Source organism: Hakea prostrata, chromosome 8, assembly GCF_041222555.1.
Source record: "Hakea prostrata isolate BN-2017 chromosome 8, UWA_Hpros_2, whole genome shotgun sequence".
Classification (NCBI taxonomy): Eukaryota; Viridiplantae; Streptophyta; class Magnoliopsida; order Proteales; family Proteaceae; genus Hakea; species Hakea prostrata.
Window position 1 is genome coordinate 47,369,978 of NC_142607.1, and position 18,342 is coordinate 47,388,319.

The 18,342-nt window shown below is 39.6% G+C and overlaps 1 protein-coding gene and 1 non-coding gene across 2 annotated transcripts; both read left to right on the forward strand.

The window, feature by feature from the left end:
- The first annotated feature begins 327 nt into the window (after positions 1–327).
- Positions 328–14,432, forward strand: LOC149008266 (Double Clp-N motif-containing P-loop nucleoside triphosphate hydrolases superfamily protein). Its single transcript, XM_089165274.1, has 3 exons — positions 328–1,596; positions 10,732–10,978; positions 12,191–14,432. The coding sequence occupies exons 1-3, from the start codon at positions 386–388 to the stop codon at positions 14,114–14,116; spliced, it is 3,384 nt and encodes a 1,127-aa protein (XP_089021400.1). The 5' UTR covers positions 328–385; the 3' UTR covers positions 14,117–14,432.
- A 1,602-nt stretch (positions 14,433–16,034) lies between these two features.
- Positions 16,035–16,116, forward strand: TRNAS-GCU (transfer RNA serine (anticodon GCU)). Its single transcript has one exon. It is a non-coding gene; the product is annotated as a tRNA-Ser (tRNA).
- The last annotated feature ends 2,226 nt before the right edge of the window (positions 16,117–18,342 follow it).

An 18,342-nucleotide genomic window follows, 5' to 3' on the forward strand; every position in this document is an offset into this window, starting at 1 on the left:
CTTTCATGCTTTCCATGGAAAAGATCATTTGGAATAACTGACGTGAGTTGATTGATGGACCTTTGGAAATAAGTGGGCACGGCATCGCAAGATGGTCCGTGCGCGCACCTATGAGGCTCTATGACCGACAAAGTAAGAATGTTTGTGGGAGCGGGAATCTGTGCTCACCATCTGTTTGTTCAAAGGCCTCACAGAGAGCACAAGGGGACCCACGCAGCACCAAAAGTCCTTTTCCCAGAACAAACAGCGACAAGGCCTCTTAGCTACTTAAATAATTAAAAGGTCATGAAGTCTACTCCGCTGGAATTTTTTATTTGGTTTGTTGGGTTTGAATCACTTGAGTGGTTTGTGTTTGTTATTCTTAATTTATTTATGATCACCGGCGATGCCAACGCCGGTAGCCGCAGCTAAGCAATGCTTAACAACCGAAGCCGCGTGCGCGCTCGACGAGGCTGTTGGCGTAGCACGCCGCAGAAGCCACGCAAAGACTACATCTTTACATGCTGTCTCGGCTTTCCTCGCGCAGCCTTCCTCGTCTTTGCGCGAGGCATGCACGCGCGCGCGCAGTTCCGCTTATTCTCCTCGTCTTCAGTTTAAAGCTCTCGAGCTTTATTTCGGTGTTGCACTCGATCGGCTACCTTCATCTCAGGCAGTCGAGGAGCCTCCCATATCCAACTCTCTCATGGCTGCCATCAGACGCTCTCTAGCCAATCAAAGAAGGCAACCCGAAAGTTTCCAATTCCATATGCAGCAGCAGCAACAACAACAACAACAGTCTTCGCTTTCGTGTATCAAAGTTGAGCTTCGACAATTGACATTGTCAATTCTGGATGACCCTGTTGTTAGTAGAGTGTTTGCAGAGGCGGGTTTTCGCAGCTGCGATATTAAGTTAGCTATTGTTCGCCCACCACCGATGCCACTCATTCGTTATCCTCGTCGATTCCCACCAGTCTTCTTATGCAATTTAACTGGTGGAGATTCTGAGCCTGGTCGACGGAGTTTCAGTTTTCCGTTCTCGGGTTTCGCTGGGTTTTCTGGGCCTTCCGGTGTAGACGATAATTGCATGAGGATAGGTGAAATCCTTGCGAAGAAAAGCGGGAAAAATCTACTGGTTGTGGGTGTTTTTGCACATGATACGGTTCGGAGTTTTGCAGAATGCGTACGGCGAGGTAAAGCGGGTGTTTTGCCTGCTGAGTTATCAGGGTTGAACTTCATTTGTATTGAAAAGGAGCTTTATGAGTTTTTTTCTGGAATTGGGAGTGAGGACTCTCTTGCTTTAAGGTTCGAGGAGTTGGCTCGTTCAGTAGAGGGTTGTACTGGGTCTGGCGTGGTTGTCAACATTGGGGACTTGAAAGTATTCATTGCTGAGGACTCTATTGATGCCGTGAATTACGTAGTTACCCAATTAACGAAGCTGCTGAAGCTTCACCATGGGCATTTGTGGTTGATCATGGAAGCAGCAAATTATGAGATATATCTCAAGCTCCTTAGAAGGTTTCCTTCTATAGAGAAAGATTGGGATTTGCAACTTCTGCCAATCACCACTCTCAAAACTTCCACCAGTTCAACGGGAGGACCCTACTTCCGAACCAACAGGTGGGTGTGTCTTATGTTGTTCTCTCCTTGCCTTGGTCTTTCTTTCTTTCTTCATTGCCTTGTCATAATCTCCTGTTCAACTTTCAGTTACATACTTACATCTCATGTATATACGCTTTAACAATTTAAGTTTGTTTGTTCAGACGTCAGAGATTTCATATTTTATATCTGGAGAAGGGTCTGTTTTGGCATCCAGATTAAGCTTATTTGCCGGTACCGAGTCGTTGTGGTTTGTCCGTACATGTACTTGCGATCTTGATTTTGTGATTGTGTCAGGATTACGTCTTATGTCATCCTTAGTTATACTGTATACACTTTGTTGAGATACAACTGACTTCGTAGGTTACAGCTGGCAACTAGTTACTTTGTTTATATCTTTACTCATAGCATACATTCATTAGGGTAAGGAACATGTATTTACTACTGGAGACATCTGATGCAAAAATCATGAAAATTCGATATTTGTTTCAGTTATTTATTCATGCATCTCTTTCATCTTGTTGTTTCACGAGTTTAACTTATTAGACATTTATGATCACTGGGTAGGTTGTTGGTGAAACAGAATTTCCTTTCCTGTCTTCCTATTTTTACTCCTTGAGTTCTGATTTGGGTGGTAAACTCTGAGCTTCAAAATTACCAACAACTCAATTCCTCTTGTTGCGTGCAAAATAAGAATCTTTGATGTTTGAATACCACAAGGTATTAGGTAAACATGGGGAAAAGTCTTTGAAGTGTTAAGCTTCATGTTAAACAGTCATGATCATTATTAAGAAAAAGTATATTCCACACCTTGATCGTTCAAGTACTTCTTCTATTATGTTGTTTATATTTCTCATGATTATTATTTAGTTCCTGTGTTATATCTAAATACTATTAATAATATTAAGTATATGTGTGCATAATTTATTTATTTATTTTTGCCCTCCTTTTCTGCAGTATTCATTGTTACCTGAACATAAGTATGCGTTGACTTAAATATTATGATGTAGTTGTAGTTTAGTCAGAGACCAATTAGAAGCCAAATCCAGGATCTTCTATGAACAGGTAGGTTCAGCTAGGTCAAAAATATGTATTTTGGTCAAATTAGGTTTAGGGACTAATGGTAAGGTCAGGTCAGGTCAAGCTTTCAAGGTGACATGGGAGTGTGTATCAGTGAAGCTCCTTTTTAATTTTTCAATGGTAAAAAGTCATCTGATTTGAAGTTGCAGCAATTTGGGATTAGTTATGGATCTGTGATTTGAGTGGTCAGGAAGTGGGGAGACTTGGGTCAAGTTAACTTCATTTTTTTTGAAGTTACATATAGACCCATACTTCTTAATGAAGAGGTTATGTGTCGAAGGCATATGTAATACCCCCATCCCTTATATATAAAAAACTCTCTTGCTTCAAAAAAAAAAAGGTTACATATAGACCCCTTGGGTTTGCAATCAATTATGGATACTACCCCTGAAAAAAAATGAATAAAAATTGCACCCCTACTGTTAATATTGGGGGTTAAGTGATGATGTCATCACCAAACAAATATTTAAGGGCCTGTTTGGTTACATAAATCTAGAGATTTCAAATCTTTGGATTCATGAATGCGAGATTTATACCTGTTTGGTTGGGAAAATCTCTAGATTCATGAAATCTAGAGATTCATCTTTTTACACTAAAAACGTGAATCTGTAGATTTATGAGTATGGGGTGAAATCCAGAGATTTCAGCCCTACTATAAAAACGTTAAACATTTGTAAATTCATAAAAATCACATAATGAATCCACAGATTTCATTCCACATATTCGGTTAACCAAACAGTTAATTTTATAAATTATGACTCCATAGATTTGAAATTTATAGATTTGAAATCTCTAGATATTTGAAATCTTCAGACTCATGTAACCAAACAGGCCCTAAAATACTGGTCTTACCCTCATTGAAATTTTATGTTCTAATCATCCAGGGGTTAGCATTTCCCAACCCTTAATCATGGTTTGTTCTCTCATTCCTCTAACCTACTCTCTCTCCTCTCTCGTCTCCTCCGTCCTTCTCCCTCTTCGGCTTCAGCATCACCAACCTCACCACCTCCTCCTCTTATATATCTCATCTCAATGGTTCCTTCCCGCATATGGATTGGCTAAACCGCATATAAATTTGGGATACTGCTTCCTGCCAATTAGTCAATGACCAGGTCTTGCAGGTTACTTTCTCATCAATTTCCCTATTTCCCTAACGACTTTTAAGGTTTTGAGCAGCCTTCCCTAATTCAGTAATTTGAAAGAGAAAAAAATTCTTTCCTGTAAATTTTTTTTTCCCCTGTAGTTACAGAACAGAACAAGAAAGATGGTCTACACTTTTAGGTCCTCTGTTGCTTGCCTTCTGGGATGAGAGCATGCACCAAGAGCTTTTGTGGGCAATGGGAGAGGAATGAAGGGTTGGTGTGGAGAAAGGAAAAGGAAAATTGGAGTCTCTATTCACATACTATTTAGGTCTGCTCTCAAGGATATATGAAGAATATCAAGATATGAATGTGAGTCTTTGATTTAAACCCATAATTGTTTGATGAATAGTCATGGTCACACTACCTGCTGAGAAGAGCTAGTGGAAAATTCGAATTTGGGGTTAGTTGGTTTTCCTAGCCATGGAGTGGGAAGAATAAGATGATTGGCAGCTGTGCAAGGATGGCAATTTCATTTGCAAGAGGAAAAAAAGTAGGCAGGCAGTTGAGCACCCCTGCTGAGCCACCTAATTCAAATCAAGAGGCAGAGTAGAACCAACCTAGGGAGCTGAGGAGAGGGCACTTCTTAAGTTGAAGAATATGTACAAGAATGAGATCAATCAGTGGCATGTCCCATACAGCCAGAGCCAAAGAGGAGAAAGAGGAGTGAAAGGATAGAGACTCGGGTTAAGAGAAGGAGAGAGAGAAGAAACTGGAGTTAAAGGTTGGCAAGTGGGTGACCTAGGATTTGATGCATCTCCATCATCCAATGGATAACATGAGCCTCCAATGACAAGTTGATGGATGTGTGGTAAGGGTAGTTAAGTCATTTCAGCTAACATTAAGACGAGTAAGTAATGTTATTATGGTCTTTTCAAGTTCAAACTTGATGGTGTTAATTTTCAGCGGTGCATTTGTAATTGATTTTTTTAGGGGTCGTAGTTGTAATTGATTGCAAACCCAGGTGGTCTATATGTAATTTGCTCTTTTGATGATGAAGAACACTTGGACAGAATTGAATGATGTTGATGGTCTTTCAAACCCCCATGGTTTTATTGTAGAACATGAATATAGAGCAAAGAGAGCTTTAACAAGCCACTCGGGTTTGCAATTATTTGCATCTTAGATTGAAACCCTTAGAACCATTTCAATTAAACTAACCCAAACCCATTAAAAGAAACTATGAAATAGACTATAATCCCACATAGAACCGTAATACCCATTGTGAAGACACTAAAGTTAAGGTGTAGGGGTAGGGGAGTTGTAGGATATCAAAATAACCATTTGGGGAGGACAAGGACAGGTGGCAGGGTTCTATTGGAGAGCAGCCACTCTTGTGTTGGCCTATGTGGGAAGTAGATAGTTAGGATACTTTGGGGAATTGTTGGGGCTATGTTAGTGGCATAGGGAATAGGCAAAAGGAGGGATTGAATTGTATTTTGTTGGGCAAGCTTTAAGGAAGGAGAAGACCCTTGGGTGGGGGATTTTGAAGGGAAAATTCAGATCTGTGATTCTTGTAATGTGGGTTCTGTTAATGAGTTTAGTGTATTGCTCATTTGCATTTCTTCTACACATCTTGTTTATACCATTTGAATTTTGTGTGTGTGTGTGTGTGTGTGTGTTTTAGTTCATCAGGGTGCTGCCAAGAGCTGGGGTTCAGTGTTCGAGTGATTGGCATTTGCTGGGTCTTATCATCCATACTTTAGGCTCATAAAAGTGGCCTATTAAATTGAAAACCATGGGATTGAAGGCCTAACATGTATAGAACCCAACCCTCCACTTATTGCCATTAAAGTAAGCATCTTTTAGTGATGTGATTGCATCATTAATGCATGGTGGGCCATTTGTTTCAGTTGTAAACCTAATTTGACTTGCACCCAATTCATGAAACACACCATCTTTTGATTGATTCAGATGAGCCAAAATCATCCCGGTGGTTTCAAAGTTTGGCTCTTGTTGTAGTAGGCCCAGCAGAGAGGCAGTAATGTAAAGCTAATACTTGGAATAGCTTAGTCCCCAAATAACCCACAAAACAGCGGATTATAAACTAGTCCAGGAAAAAATAATTTAGGGTCTGAACCAAACTGATTACTCAAAAGTAGGATCAGCCTGATTTGGAATGAAGCCCATACAGTGGTTAATAACTGCTGGATGTTTGACGCTGTTCCAACAGTAGGATTGAAAGCTATGGAGATGGACTGGAAGTAGAAACCTAGCAGTTTATGGAGGAATTCAAGTGATGGAGGGAATGGAAGATGGATGTTTCAACCATCTAAGTCAGTCATTAACCTGTTTCAACTGGAGGAGCAGCAACAGGCTTTTAACAGTGGCTTGGGAGTGAAATATCTTCAGTTTGCTGGTCTCAAGAATAACAGCAGTTCAACACAAAAAATGATGGTGTACATGATGACAATACTTGTGGGTACTATTGATGTAGCCCTATATTGAAGAGGTTCATCTAGGGGCTGGCTTTCCAGAATCTCAACTCAAAAAATAAGGTTTTGGGTTTTAAGGTTTGGGGTGGTTGATCGGGATACATGAGAACATAGATTATGGTGTTTGGATAGTTTTGGAGAGATTTAGAGTAATGAGGTGTATGGATTGGATATTAGGTTCTTGAGATATGGGATGAAAAAGTGATTGGAATGGGTGAAATTTGCAGAGAACTTAGGTAGTGACATATGGGGATGATCCCTAGAGTTTGGGACTGTTCTAGAAGTCAAACTGGTGTAGATTCGGGTTTGCCATTTGGGTTTCCTTGGGAGTACAAAAATATAGAGAACAAGAAGAAATTTATGGTTTGGGAACTTAGAAGGTTAGAAGAAGAATCAGTTTGGGGATAATTTAACTTATTTTTGTTGAAGATATTTAGATATTGGAATGGGGTGAAATTTGCAGAGAACCGGTGTGACACGGGATGATCCCTAGGTTGGGACTGTCAAAGTCAGACTGGTGTAGATTCAGGTTTGACATTTGGGTTACCCGGGGAGTACAAAAATATAGAGAACAAGAAGAAATTTATGGTTTGGGAATTTAGAAGGTCAGAAGAAGAAGTGGGGATGAGGATAATTCAACTTACTTTTGTTGAAGATATTTAGATATTCATGGGAGTAGAAAAGAGAAGAGAGAAAAATAGAAGACAAGAAATCATATAAGAAGAAAAGGGGGTGGGGAGGGATGCTATGTCATTGTACCTCGCTAGCACCAATAAATATAACTCAAAATTCAATTTATCAATTCATCCTAATATTGGTGGTGTATGCATTACATATATATAGACCTTCTAAAATTCCTAATTTGACTCATAAGAGGACTCCTAATCATTATGAAAGACTCTATGAAGTAAAGAAACTCAAATTATAATTCTATCTAGTTGTTAGGTATCCTAAGCTGATTCAAACACTGAAACTAACTACTAATCCCGTGTACCATCATTATCACCAATTTATGGGCTTGTAAATTAGGCCCAATACATCTATAAAGCCAACGATGAAAAGTTTGATGTCTATCAAACCCACCTATGGGAAGTTTTTAAGTATTTCAAGGCCCTATTGACCCTTTTGGACATTCTTTATGCATCAATTCTTCAAGCAGCACCATTGGGGCAGTAACATAAAATTGTGAACAAGGTAAAGAAAAACAAAGGTAGATGGATTTTAAGTCTAGGAAGGCTCAATCTGCCCTAGGACTTAACAAGGTTCCCTAGACCCTACATGTGATGTGAACAAGAATCGGGGCCAAAATAGGGCCTAGGGTAGCCCCATGCCCTACGGCCCTCTTTTCCATCCAGGGGTGTTTTGGTAATTTTGCAACTTTTGCATTGAGTAAACATATGATTTCATTGGATCTAGTATGTTAGTAGGATCCTAGTTCTACTTCTATTTTTGAGTCCGGGTCATTATTTGTCAAGTTATTGGAGAGTCCCAGAGATTCCTAAGTTGTAAGTGAGGTACTTAGTTGCAGTCTGCTTCTTGCAAGGATTCCGTGTCTACTTTTAGTTTTCAATTTTTGGATTCTTCTAGAGTTAGATATGACAAAATCCTTATATGAGTATGAGTCATTATTCCAAGTAGGAGTCCTAGTTTGATTTAAGTTCTAAAGTTGAGTCCTAGTGTGATTTCCTTCTAAAGGCTATCAGTAAGCCTCTCTATAATGTAAACTTCACATTATGATTAATGAAATAAATTTGAGACTTGAAGGAGCAATTGCTGGAGTCATAGGTTCTCCAAAGGGGAACTTACGGCAGCTTAGAGAGAAGAATTTCTACAGAATTTTGAAGAAGTCCTTGAATCCTTGCATCTTCAAGTAAATACTCAAGCCCAACGCCAACCCCAGCCCCAGCCCCTTCCCTCTTCTTCCTCTCATCCACAACCCTACCCTACCCCACCCTAACCCTAATTCTGCTAGTTCAGCCCCTTTTCACCAAGGTGACGGCGCAGCGCGGGGGAGAGCGCGCGCGGGCGCCGACAGTTGGCAGGCGCGTCGCGGGGGCTGGACGCGGCGCGGGCGTGGCCCGCTTTCACCATCGCATGTTACCTCTCCCTCTCCCAAACCTTGCATTAGCCCCTTAACCCCTCCCTCAGCCCTAAATCTGTAACCCCCTCCCTTCCCAGCCCTTTCCACTTGCTTTTTCTTTCTTTCTTCTTCTTCCTCTAGCTTGCTGCAATTCTGGAATTTCCAGAAATTAAAAAAGCTAGAGTTGCGGCCCCCTTTAGATTCCCCTAACCCCTTGACCTATACCTTTGACCCTAAGTTACAGCCCCTCCCTACACCTCTAAACCCTGGAAAATTCTGCAATCTTCTGTAGAAACACCCCAGACCCTTCAACTTCAAAACCCTAAATATCGTCAACCTTTCAACCAAACCCTAAACCCTTTTAGGACTATTTAGCAGTCAACCCTAACCCTAGCCCTAGTTCAAACCCTAGAAACCCTTTCAAGCCCTATACTCAAAATTCAATTCTTAAATTAGAATTACAGCAAGGTTTCAGACTTGTCACTCTAAAGCTAGCCTCTAAACCCTAGCTGAACCTAACCCTACTCCATTCCCAACCCTGGAACCCCTCATGCACCCTAATTCCCTCAAATATAGAGCAATACAAACCCTAGATTGTTGCTAATTCACTTGAAGATGATTCTGAGGGTGGAACTAGATCTAGGGCTTGCATCAATCAACTAAACCCCAGATCCTGGTTCACATCAGGGTGTCTAGCTCGGACAGCAAGGCCCTAGCCCTTCTTATCACTCAAATTGGACAACAGGATACCATACTCAATGCATAGTTTCAATAATCAGAAATTTGCCCCTTTTTTTCTTTCTTTTGGTGGGGGGGGGGGGGACAATCTTACACACTTATAGTTTTCCAAGTTATATAATATGGAAGCTACTAAATTAGAAACTAATAGACTTTAGAATTTGGCCATATAACTGAATACTGAAAAAGAAACTAAATTTGCTAGAAATTAGAAATTGATTTGCTCTCCCAAGTTACATAGAATATAGAAGCTACTAAACCTAAAATAGAAATTACTACACTCTAATTCACACATGCTTGAATACTAAAAAAAGACCAACTGTGCTGAAGATTAAAAATTGATTCTTGGCTCTAAAACAGAAACAACTTAATAGAACCTAGGTCTCAATAAAAAAGAAAGAAACGAATTCCTTACTTCCCCACACATAGATAAAATTGACCCTTCCAAAACTGTTTACATGATCCGATATTGGGTCCCACAGATCTAAGATCTGTGACATTGTTTGCACCTCTTTTTGGTCCTTATTGATTACCAGCTATGCTGATTTAACTTAGTCCAGTTTGTCCAATTGAAGCTCGTTTGATTCCATGCAGGTTTTAAATCAGGCAGATACACTATTTGTAACCATTTTTGTTACTAGTGACTGAAGGTATTATATTGTCTTAGAAAAAGCATCTCCATGCTTATATGCACATTTCAATGGTTTTGTGATCCTTCAGTCATTGATTTACATTTGTATTTTATTTTGTTGAGATTTTCAAGTTCCATGGATGATTCTTTTCTCTGTGTTTCTTTTTTTTTTTTTTTTTTTTGGGGGGGGGGGTCTAATTACGTAGGGCTAAGAATTTTCTTTTGGTGTAATTTCTTTGAATTTGTTTCTTTCTGGGTGTTTTTTGGTCAGTGGGGGGGCAGTGGGGAGAGAAAGAACTGGGAAGAGGGAAAAAAGAATATGTAAGTTATGGACAGATATAACATCCAAAGCAAATGGGAGGGTTCACTTGACGACTTTAAAACATTAAGTAAGGTACTTGAGAACATGAATGTTGCTTATTCTTGAAGCTCAGGTTTCATGGAATAGAGTTGTAATATGGTACCTGGAATTCAAGTTGGTGTACCTCATCTTATGAGGCACGTAAGGAGAAAGAAATGATGAAGCTGCAGTAGGACTTTGTGGAAGGAATTGGATTTAAGGTGTGACTGAAAGGACTCTGGTTTAGTGAAGATGGGTGATGTCTGAAGGGGAACTTTTTTGATAGTGTTGCTAATCATAACACAGCAACAAAAAATGGACTCTATGATATAGAAAAACGTGACAATGTTCTGATGCTATTTGTTCAGGAAATTTCTTCTGGATAACGAATTCGAGGATAGCCTCAACATTCTTGTGTTGTTAGATTGAGAGTTACTCCATAAGAAAAGGGTTACCTGGTGTTGACTGTTGAGTAAGGAATATTTGAAGTGCCTGCTTTGCAGATCTTTTATATATATATTGGCTAGGATATAGGTTGCACTGTCCTAATGGAGTATGACATAGCTCTCATTCTGGTTGGCATGATACCGGGCATTGATCTCCTTCATGTTAATTTACCATCTTCTCTGACATCTAGTTCCATGTGTTCACTTTTGACTTTAGAATATGATGTCTTTGGATCTCAAAGTTCCATTTTCATGGTATATGTGCAGCTTGATGGAGTCGTTTGTTCCATTTGGTGGATTTCTTCCTATGACACCTCATCCGAAGGGACCATTGAGCAGCACATCTCAATTAGTATCTCGTTGTCACTTGTGCAATGAGAAGTATGAACAAGAACTTTCGTCCATATTAAAAGGGGGATGCATTGTTTCAGTTGAAGATCAGCGCCAATCAAACTTACCTGCCTGGCTGCATGAAGCTGAACTGAGCATAAACGAGGGACTGGAAACTGTAAAGGTGTGTATCCTTGTTGACATTATCTGAGTTCATATAACTTGTTCTACTTCATCTGAAACAAAGAGGAAATTTGAAGTGATAGTAATACTCATCCTTTTATGTTTCTACGTAGTGGTACAACTATATAGGTGATATGCAGGCTCTTTCATTCTTTTTTTTTTGGGCTATAAATTTTCTTCTTTCCCACTCAGATGCTGATTCTGTTAGGTGGTCCATAATCAACTATTCTCAGCTTATTCTGTGTGTGGTGCTGTTAAAATATGGCAACAAGTGGTTATGTGAGTGTTATAGACATAATCTTATTTTTTTAAGAGGGGGTGGTACTTCTTACTTGATGCCTTGATAAAGAACCATAAGATATGCATGTATTGATGGCAGTCAATAGCCTCTCTGATTACTTCCTGTTGGCATAACTGACAAGATTTTGAGATACCATGGAGATTCCAGTTGTTTTATGCTCTGGATCTTCTTGTGCTATTTTGGAATCGCTTCTGTTTATTGTTTCTGGCACTTTTCTATGCTAGTGAAAGTGTGAAACAGAAAAATGGAATCTTGCACATGTATGCTGGTCTGTTTTATGCGCTAATGAAATAGACCAGCTTCTTTTTGTGCCAGAAACTTGATATTGGAGACACCAAAAATCTTGTTTTGTCGATCTTCAAAAAAAAATTTTGGGGAAAAAGCTGGCTCCGAGCAAAACACATGCTTCCAAGAATTTCTAGCAAGGCCAGATAAGGAAGAGAGAAGTGCAAGAACTCACAACTTTTCACTGTCTTCTACCTCTGACCTTGCGAACAGTTTTGAAACAGGTTCACCAGACACCGTTTTATGGCTCAAGAAAGAGCTTCTTGGCACAGAAATTTAAAAATAAATAAATAAGTAATTCTTCAGTGAGAAAACATGCATTTCAGAACAGAAGCATTACCAAGGGCGCCCTGTGTACCATTTTGACCGTTCTTTTATGGTACCTATATGGATCATGCAACATGGACTATGGGGTACTGATACTGAAAGAATGCCTTCATCATTCCTTCTTGAGAAAAACAGGGTTTTTTTTTCTTCTTTCTGGATCATGTGGATTTAAAGGGCTTTAGTGCACCTTGTTTTATGCAATTTACATTTTATCATTCAAGTGTCCGTGTTTCTGTTACTGCTTGGAATAGCTTGTGCAAAAAATAAACATAAAAAACTTGTTCCATCATTTCAGTGCAGGCCAAAGATGATGGATTAATGTTGAATTCAAGAGTCTTAGGGCTGCAGAGAAAATGGAATGATAGATGCTTGCATCTTCACCAGAGCTGCAGAAAGGCTGATGTGAGTACTTGTCAAGCTGGATCCCAGAGTTTTCCAACTTTTGAGGGTTTTCCATCTTTTGCAGATGGTAAAGAAAAGCTTGATAGTCAGAATGCATCCAGTAAAAATGCCTCCATAAAGGAATGTGGATGTAAAGATGTTTTTCCTCCCTCATCTATGAACCTGGAAAGGAGTTCCATGCCTCAACTGAATGTTCCTATTTCAGTGGTTCCTAAAAGCAAGAGCGAAGACTTCCTTTCCACACTACAGGTAACACCTTCAAAGAGTGAACACCTTGAGGCAGAGGGTGTCTTTTCCCCCAAAGGCATCCCATCAATTTTCAACATGCCAGATGATCATGCATCACCTTCTCCTGCGACTTTGGTGATGACAGATCTAGGTTTGGGATCCCTTTACACATGCACGTCGAAGGATCCAAAGCAATCAGCATGTCTCTCTCTCAAAGGACATCTGCAGGATTGTTCTGGCTTGTCTCCAACTGAGATTGATGTAATTAACAGCACTATTTCAAACCCTTCTTCTCAGTCTCCGTCCCACCCAGGTCCTGACTTGAGGGAGGAGCTTGATCCAAGATATTTCAAGGATGTGTGGAGAGGTCTTATGAATAAGGTTGGCAGGCAAGATGAAGCCTTATATGCCATTAGTCAAACAATAGCCCACTGCAGAACAGAAGCTGGAAGGCGTCATGGTTCAAACCAAAGAGGAGATATTTGGTTAAATATCCTTGGACCTGATAGGGTTGCAAAGAAGAGAACTGCCTTGGCCCTTGCAGACATAATATTTGGCAGTAAGGATAACCTTATCTGGATAGATCCAGGTTCCCACTGTAGCAGCCGACGAAATATGATCCTTGATCATCCTGAAATGACTAATTATGATGTGACATTCAGAGGGACGACTGTTGTTGATTACATTGCTGGGGAGTTGAGAAAGAAACCCTTTTCAGTCATCTTCATTGAAAACGTAGAGAAGGTTGATCTACTAGTCCAGGGTAGTTTGTCCTCTGCTATTAGGACTGGTAAATTTTCAGACTCACATGGACGAGAAATTCTCGTAAACGATGTCATCTTTGTGACAACCTCAAGGGCTACTAAGTGCATGAAATCCATTTTTTCTGGTAAAGAATCCGTTAAATTCTCTGAAGAGAGAATTTTACAAGCTCAATGCCGGCAAATGAAGATTTTTATTGGAGATGCTCGTGATAATTCCTCCCAAAGCAATACTTCAAATGTATTGATTAATCATAGGAAAGGCTCCTCTAGCTTGTTTGTGAAAAAGCGGAAGCTGATTGGCTCTGGTGATCCCACTGAGCAGTGTGAAACCCCGGAGGCGGCCAAACAGGTCCACAAGCCATCAACCATGAAACTAGATCTGAATCTGCCTGTTGAAGAGTTGGAGGCAAATGATACAGATAACAGAACCTATGACAGTGATGCCGTGTCTGAGAACTCAGAGGCTTGGTTGGGAGAATTTTTCGATCAAATGGACAAAACAGTCATTTTCAAGCCATTTGATTTTGATGCACTTGCTGAGAAAATATTGAAGGCAATAAACAAGAGCTTCTGCCAGATAATTGGGTGTAATGGTCTGCTGGAGATTGATGAAGAAGTCATGGAACAGATACTTGCAGCTGCATGGTCATCAGACAGATATGAAGCTGTAGAGGACTGGGTGAACTATGTTCTCGGGAGATGCTTTGCTGAAGCCCGCCAAACGTATAGTTTCTTAGTTAGATCTGTTTTGAAACTTGTTTCATGTGAGGGGATTCTAATGGAAGAGCAAGCACCTGGAATTCGCCTCCCTGCACAAATTATATTGAATTGATGCATGTATGTGATACCCCCCCCCCCCCCCCCCCACCGTCTTTGTTTTGTCCTTTTCTCTTCCTTTATCAAGTTACAGATGTATAATAGTGTAGCTTTTTAGCATCTAATAGCCTGCTTTGCTTGTTAATCCCATAATTTTGTTCGGAAGAGTCATGTTGTGTTTGTATATTGTATCACATTTTAGAGAATGTATTGCTTATAGTCTCTGTTTCAAACCACTGTGTTCCTATTTCCCAGTGATGTTTCTTGCTTGTATCCATAGGGTTGAATCCAATTGGTCTCCCAGTTAGCAAAACAGACCTTTAAAAAAGCTTTCATATCTGAATTCTCTTAAGAGTACTTCAGATACAGGATGGCACCAACATATCAAAAGCTTATTGTTTCTTCATTAACAGATGGCAAATTAAAGCAATAACTTGTAGGGGAGAAACTAGATAATCAAAATACAGTTATGTAGTCTTTCCAAAAAATAAATATCCTCTCTTGCTTGATTCCATATCCTGCACCCCCATTGATTATTGCATCTATCTCTGGCTCTTAATGTATACCCAACTTGTATATCATTGGATGGAAGTCTATCATGGTACTCTCATGCTACACCAAATCTCAGCTGGATAAAAAAAATCGACTTGGTCTAGTTCAAATGAGGATCAAGTGTACCATCCACTTCATTAATTGGAGGAGAAAAGATCTCATTGTCCTTTTTGAGTAGATTTCAAGATCTTTAGAGGAAAGAAACTTCATTTACATTCTACATGGCAGAAGGAATAGGTGTTCTCATAACCACAATATTGCATATTTTTGTTGAATAGTTAGAGTCGACCAGTTATGATGCACAATGCAAAGTGTTGGGCTATTAAGAAGTTATCATATAAATAAACCTAGTGTAATATAAACGAGGATGCTAAGATAAGGAGTAGCAAAACTAAGAGGTAAGGTAAAGATTGATCACTTTAGAGCAGGCTTGATAGTATAAATAATAACTACGAAAGAGTCGATTGAGTTGGCACAACCTCGTTCAATGGAGGCCTTTAAATACCCTCATGTAGAGAAGTGATTTTATACTGAAGGAATTAAAAGAACTAAAAGGAGGCCTAAGATAACCTTGGGAGAAGTATTGTGAAAATATGTACATAGCCAAGGCCTTGTATCTACTATGGCCTCAAATAGAGCTACTTGGAAGGCAAGGATTCATGTAGCCACATTTAGTTGAGACAAGGCTTGTTCTTCTTGTTATTGTAGTTAGAGTTGCTCGATGATAATCTGATAACCTTTAGAGCAAGTTCATCGCACATAACCATAGCCACTAAGACTCAAAGTTAGTAATGCATATAAACAAACACCCTTTTGTTCTGGTAATTCATAAACAAACACCCTTATAGTAGATATGAACTGGCTTGGTCTTCAATCTAATCTAAGCTTAGTGAACATGTTCAAACACCATGATGGTAAACCTTCCATTGTGGAACAACATCATGTACAATCAATTGTTACACCTTACTTTTGAGATTCTTTTGCACCACCAATTGTCCATTTCTTTTGGAAATCTTCTATGTGGCGAAAAGAGAAAGAAAAATGTACTAAGGTTGTCTTTGTTCATCATGATCAACATCCATCATCTGCACTTAGCCTCGTGCTTTGTCTTTGAAGTAGATTTCTTCATGACAAAGCAATGGGTCATTGGAAAGGAAGGAGGAAAGTTATGATTTAACATAGAAGATACCATGTAAGGCCCATGTATGGTTTAGTAACTAATAAGTTTCCCCTCTATGAGAAGACTGAAATATCTACTATTATGAGGGAGCATATGTGAAATTCTTTACAGGGCTCTTCGGCACTCATTTTAATGATCCATGCAATAAGGTTAAGCTGTTAGAAAAAAGAAGTATTTTATAAAATGCCATTCTAACAACAACGACGCTTTGGCCGAGTGGTTAAGGCGTGTGCCTGCTAAGTACATGGGGTTTCCCCGCGAGAGTTCGAATCTCTCAGGCGTCGGATTTTTGGAACTTTTCAAGCTCTTGTATTACGTGGGGTCCACGATATATTGCACAATTTCAACTCAGGTTGACGCCGTTAACTTTGGCTGTTATTAACTTATTTATTAATATTGGGCAGAGATTACCATTTTACCCTCATTCATTAAATGAATTTTAAAATTTTCTTCCTCTTTACTCTCAATTTTTTTCGGTCTTGTGCGGAATGGAAGAATTGATGAGTCGATGACCACATAACATTTGATATCAGCTAACACCATCTCAAGTGTTTGAATCCCAAAAATGATTACCTAGATTAAAGTGAAAGTTCCCTAAAAAATATTTGTTATCGCACTCCAAAATAAAAAGACGATGTAGAGTGTAACTATTTGGAAAATGTTACATACCAACATAGTATGAGATGCCTAGGGTGAGAGTTGTCAAGGACGATGACTATGAAAACGTGAGGCATGTTATATCAATTTGTTTCATCAACTTCAAAGCTTTTGACATATTAGGCAAGTACCTAGCATATCTTTTTTCTCTCCTGTAATCTTTCACCATCTCTTTCTCCGTCTTCACTATTTTGTTACTATAAAAAATAAATAGTCATAGAACTCACCATCCCCTTTACTAGCAAGGCCAAACTTTTTCTTTGGATGGTTGGTTGAATCAATTAGGGTTTTTTAACATCCTCACCCAAAACTCTTCTCGTACTTCAAACTTGATAGAGCCTGTATTGTTGTTTGGTAGTACAACCCGATCGGGCTAGAACCAACGGGAACCGAATAACCCGTCTATGCGCCCCCGGCCCATATGCGGGCCACCGTGGGGTTCCCTGCCGCTATCGGGAGATGCCGTCTCCTGCCAAGCGTACTCGCCCGTATAGCATCATCCTTGTTATAGGGCCGGGAATGGGCCACGACGGGAGATGTCCGGGGCATCCCCTTGTCCGGCCTTCCATCTGGTACCCCCCTTATGCTGTCTCCCTTCCGGTGCCCTCCTTTGGCTTCTGTGGCTTTGCCGGCCTCTTCGGTTCATCTCTCTTTGCCTCGGCGGCGCCCGCCCGCCGGCCCGCTCCCTTTCTGGGCCTCGTCCGGTCTGGGGGCTCGCGGTCCCTTGTCCGCTCCAACCAATTCCCCCATTCACAAGTTTCTTGTAGAAGCTAGGTCGCATATTTTACCATAATTTTTATTTTAAATAAGCCCCGAGGAATAAATTTCAGTGTTCTTTCTATTCGATCGTTCTTTTATGTTTTTTAACGCTACCTCAAAAGCCCTATGAGGAAGGCCACTATGTGTGGGTTCCACTCTTCAAAAACTATGTTTGGGTCTATAAAATAAAAAAATGAGTCGTTTCACGTTAGGTAGAAGAACGAGAAGAAGAAGATGGGCCCTCCTTCACCCACCCTGTAAGTGTGGTTCAAGATTAAAAATATAATGTACCTTAAGGAGTATTTGAGTTATTTTAAAACATTTAAGAGCCCTTTTAATCATATTAAAAAAATTACTTTTGAATTTCAATAGTTATGTGTAAACAATACTTAACAATATCAAAGCCTTGGGGGTTAATTTGTAAGGTTGGCTGTCTAGGGGATTCTAGAAAACTGAAAGTGCATGTAAAAACTCAAATAATTTTAAATAAAATAAACTTCAGCCACTGTCCTAGAATTCACAAACACTTGTAGCATTTTAATATATTCTTCAATGAATCTTCCACAATCTTAGGGCTTAGAAACCCTATAGGGTTTTAATATGTTTATGGAGATTTTTTTTTTTTTTGGGTACTTTATGGGGATATTATTTCAGTGCAGTTCCACACGCATTTGAACCTACCCCAGTGAATAGGTATCCGTTAACATGGTTCAAAGAGAACGCTGCCCTATTTTATATTAACAAGAAAGGTAAATTACATATACCCCATGAAAGCATATATAATTACACTTATTAACTCTTAATTTTGTTGAATTACAAATGTACCGTTGGAGGCTAATGACATTCGTTTTATGGTCGGTGAATTTAGCTGCTGATGCTTTGGTCCGTGGTGGTCTATCCTCCTGGTTTTAGGTATGTTTGGCATGTGAGCTCTCATTGGCTCCTAGACTTATTGTCCCGGGAGCTAGGCTTATGTAATCGCCCTTCTTCTTTATAAAGTGGAATTTACCAAAAAATATATATATATATATATATATATATATATATAATAACAATAATAATTTTTTAGTCGGCGTTTCTTTAGTAGACCATAA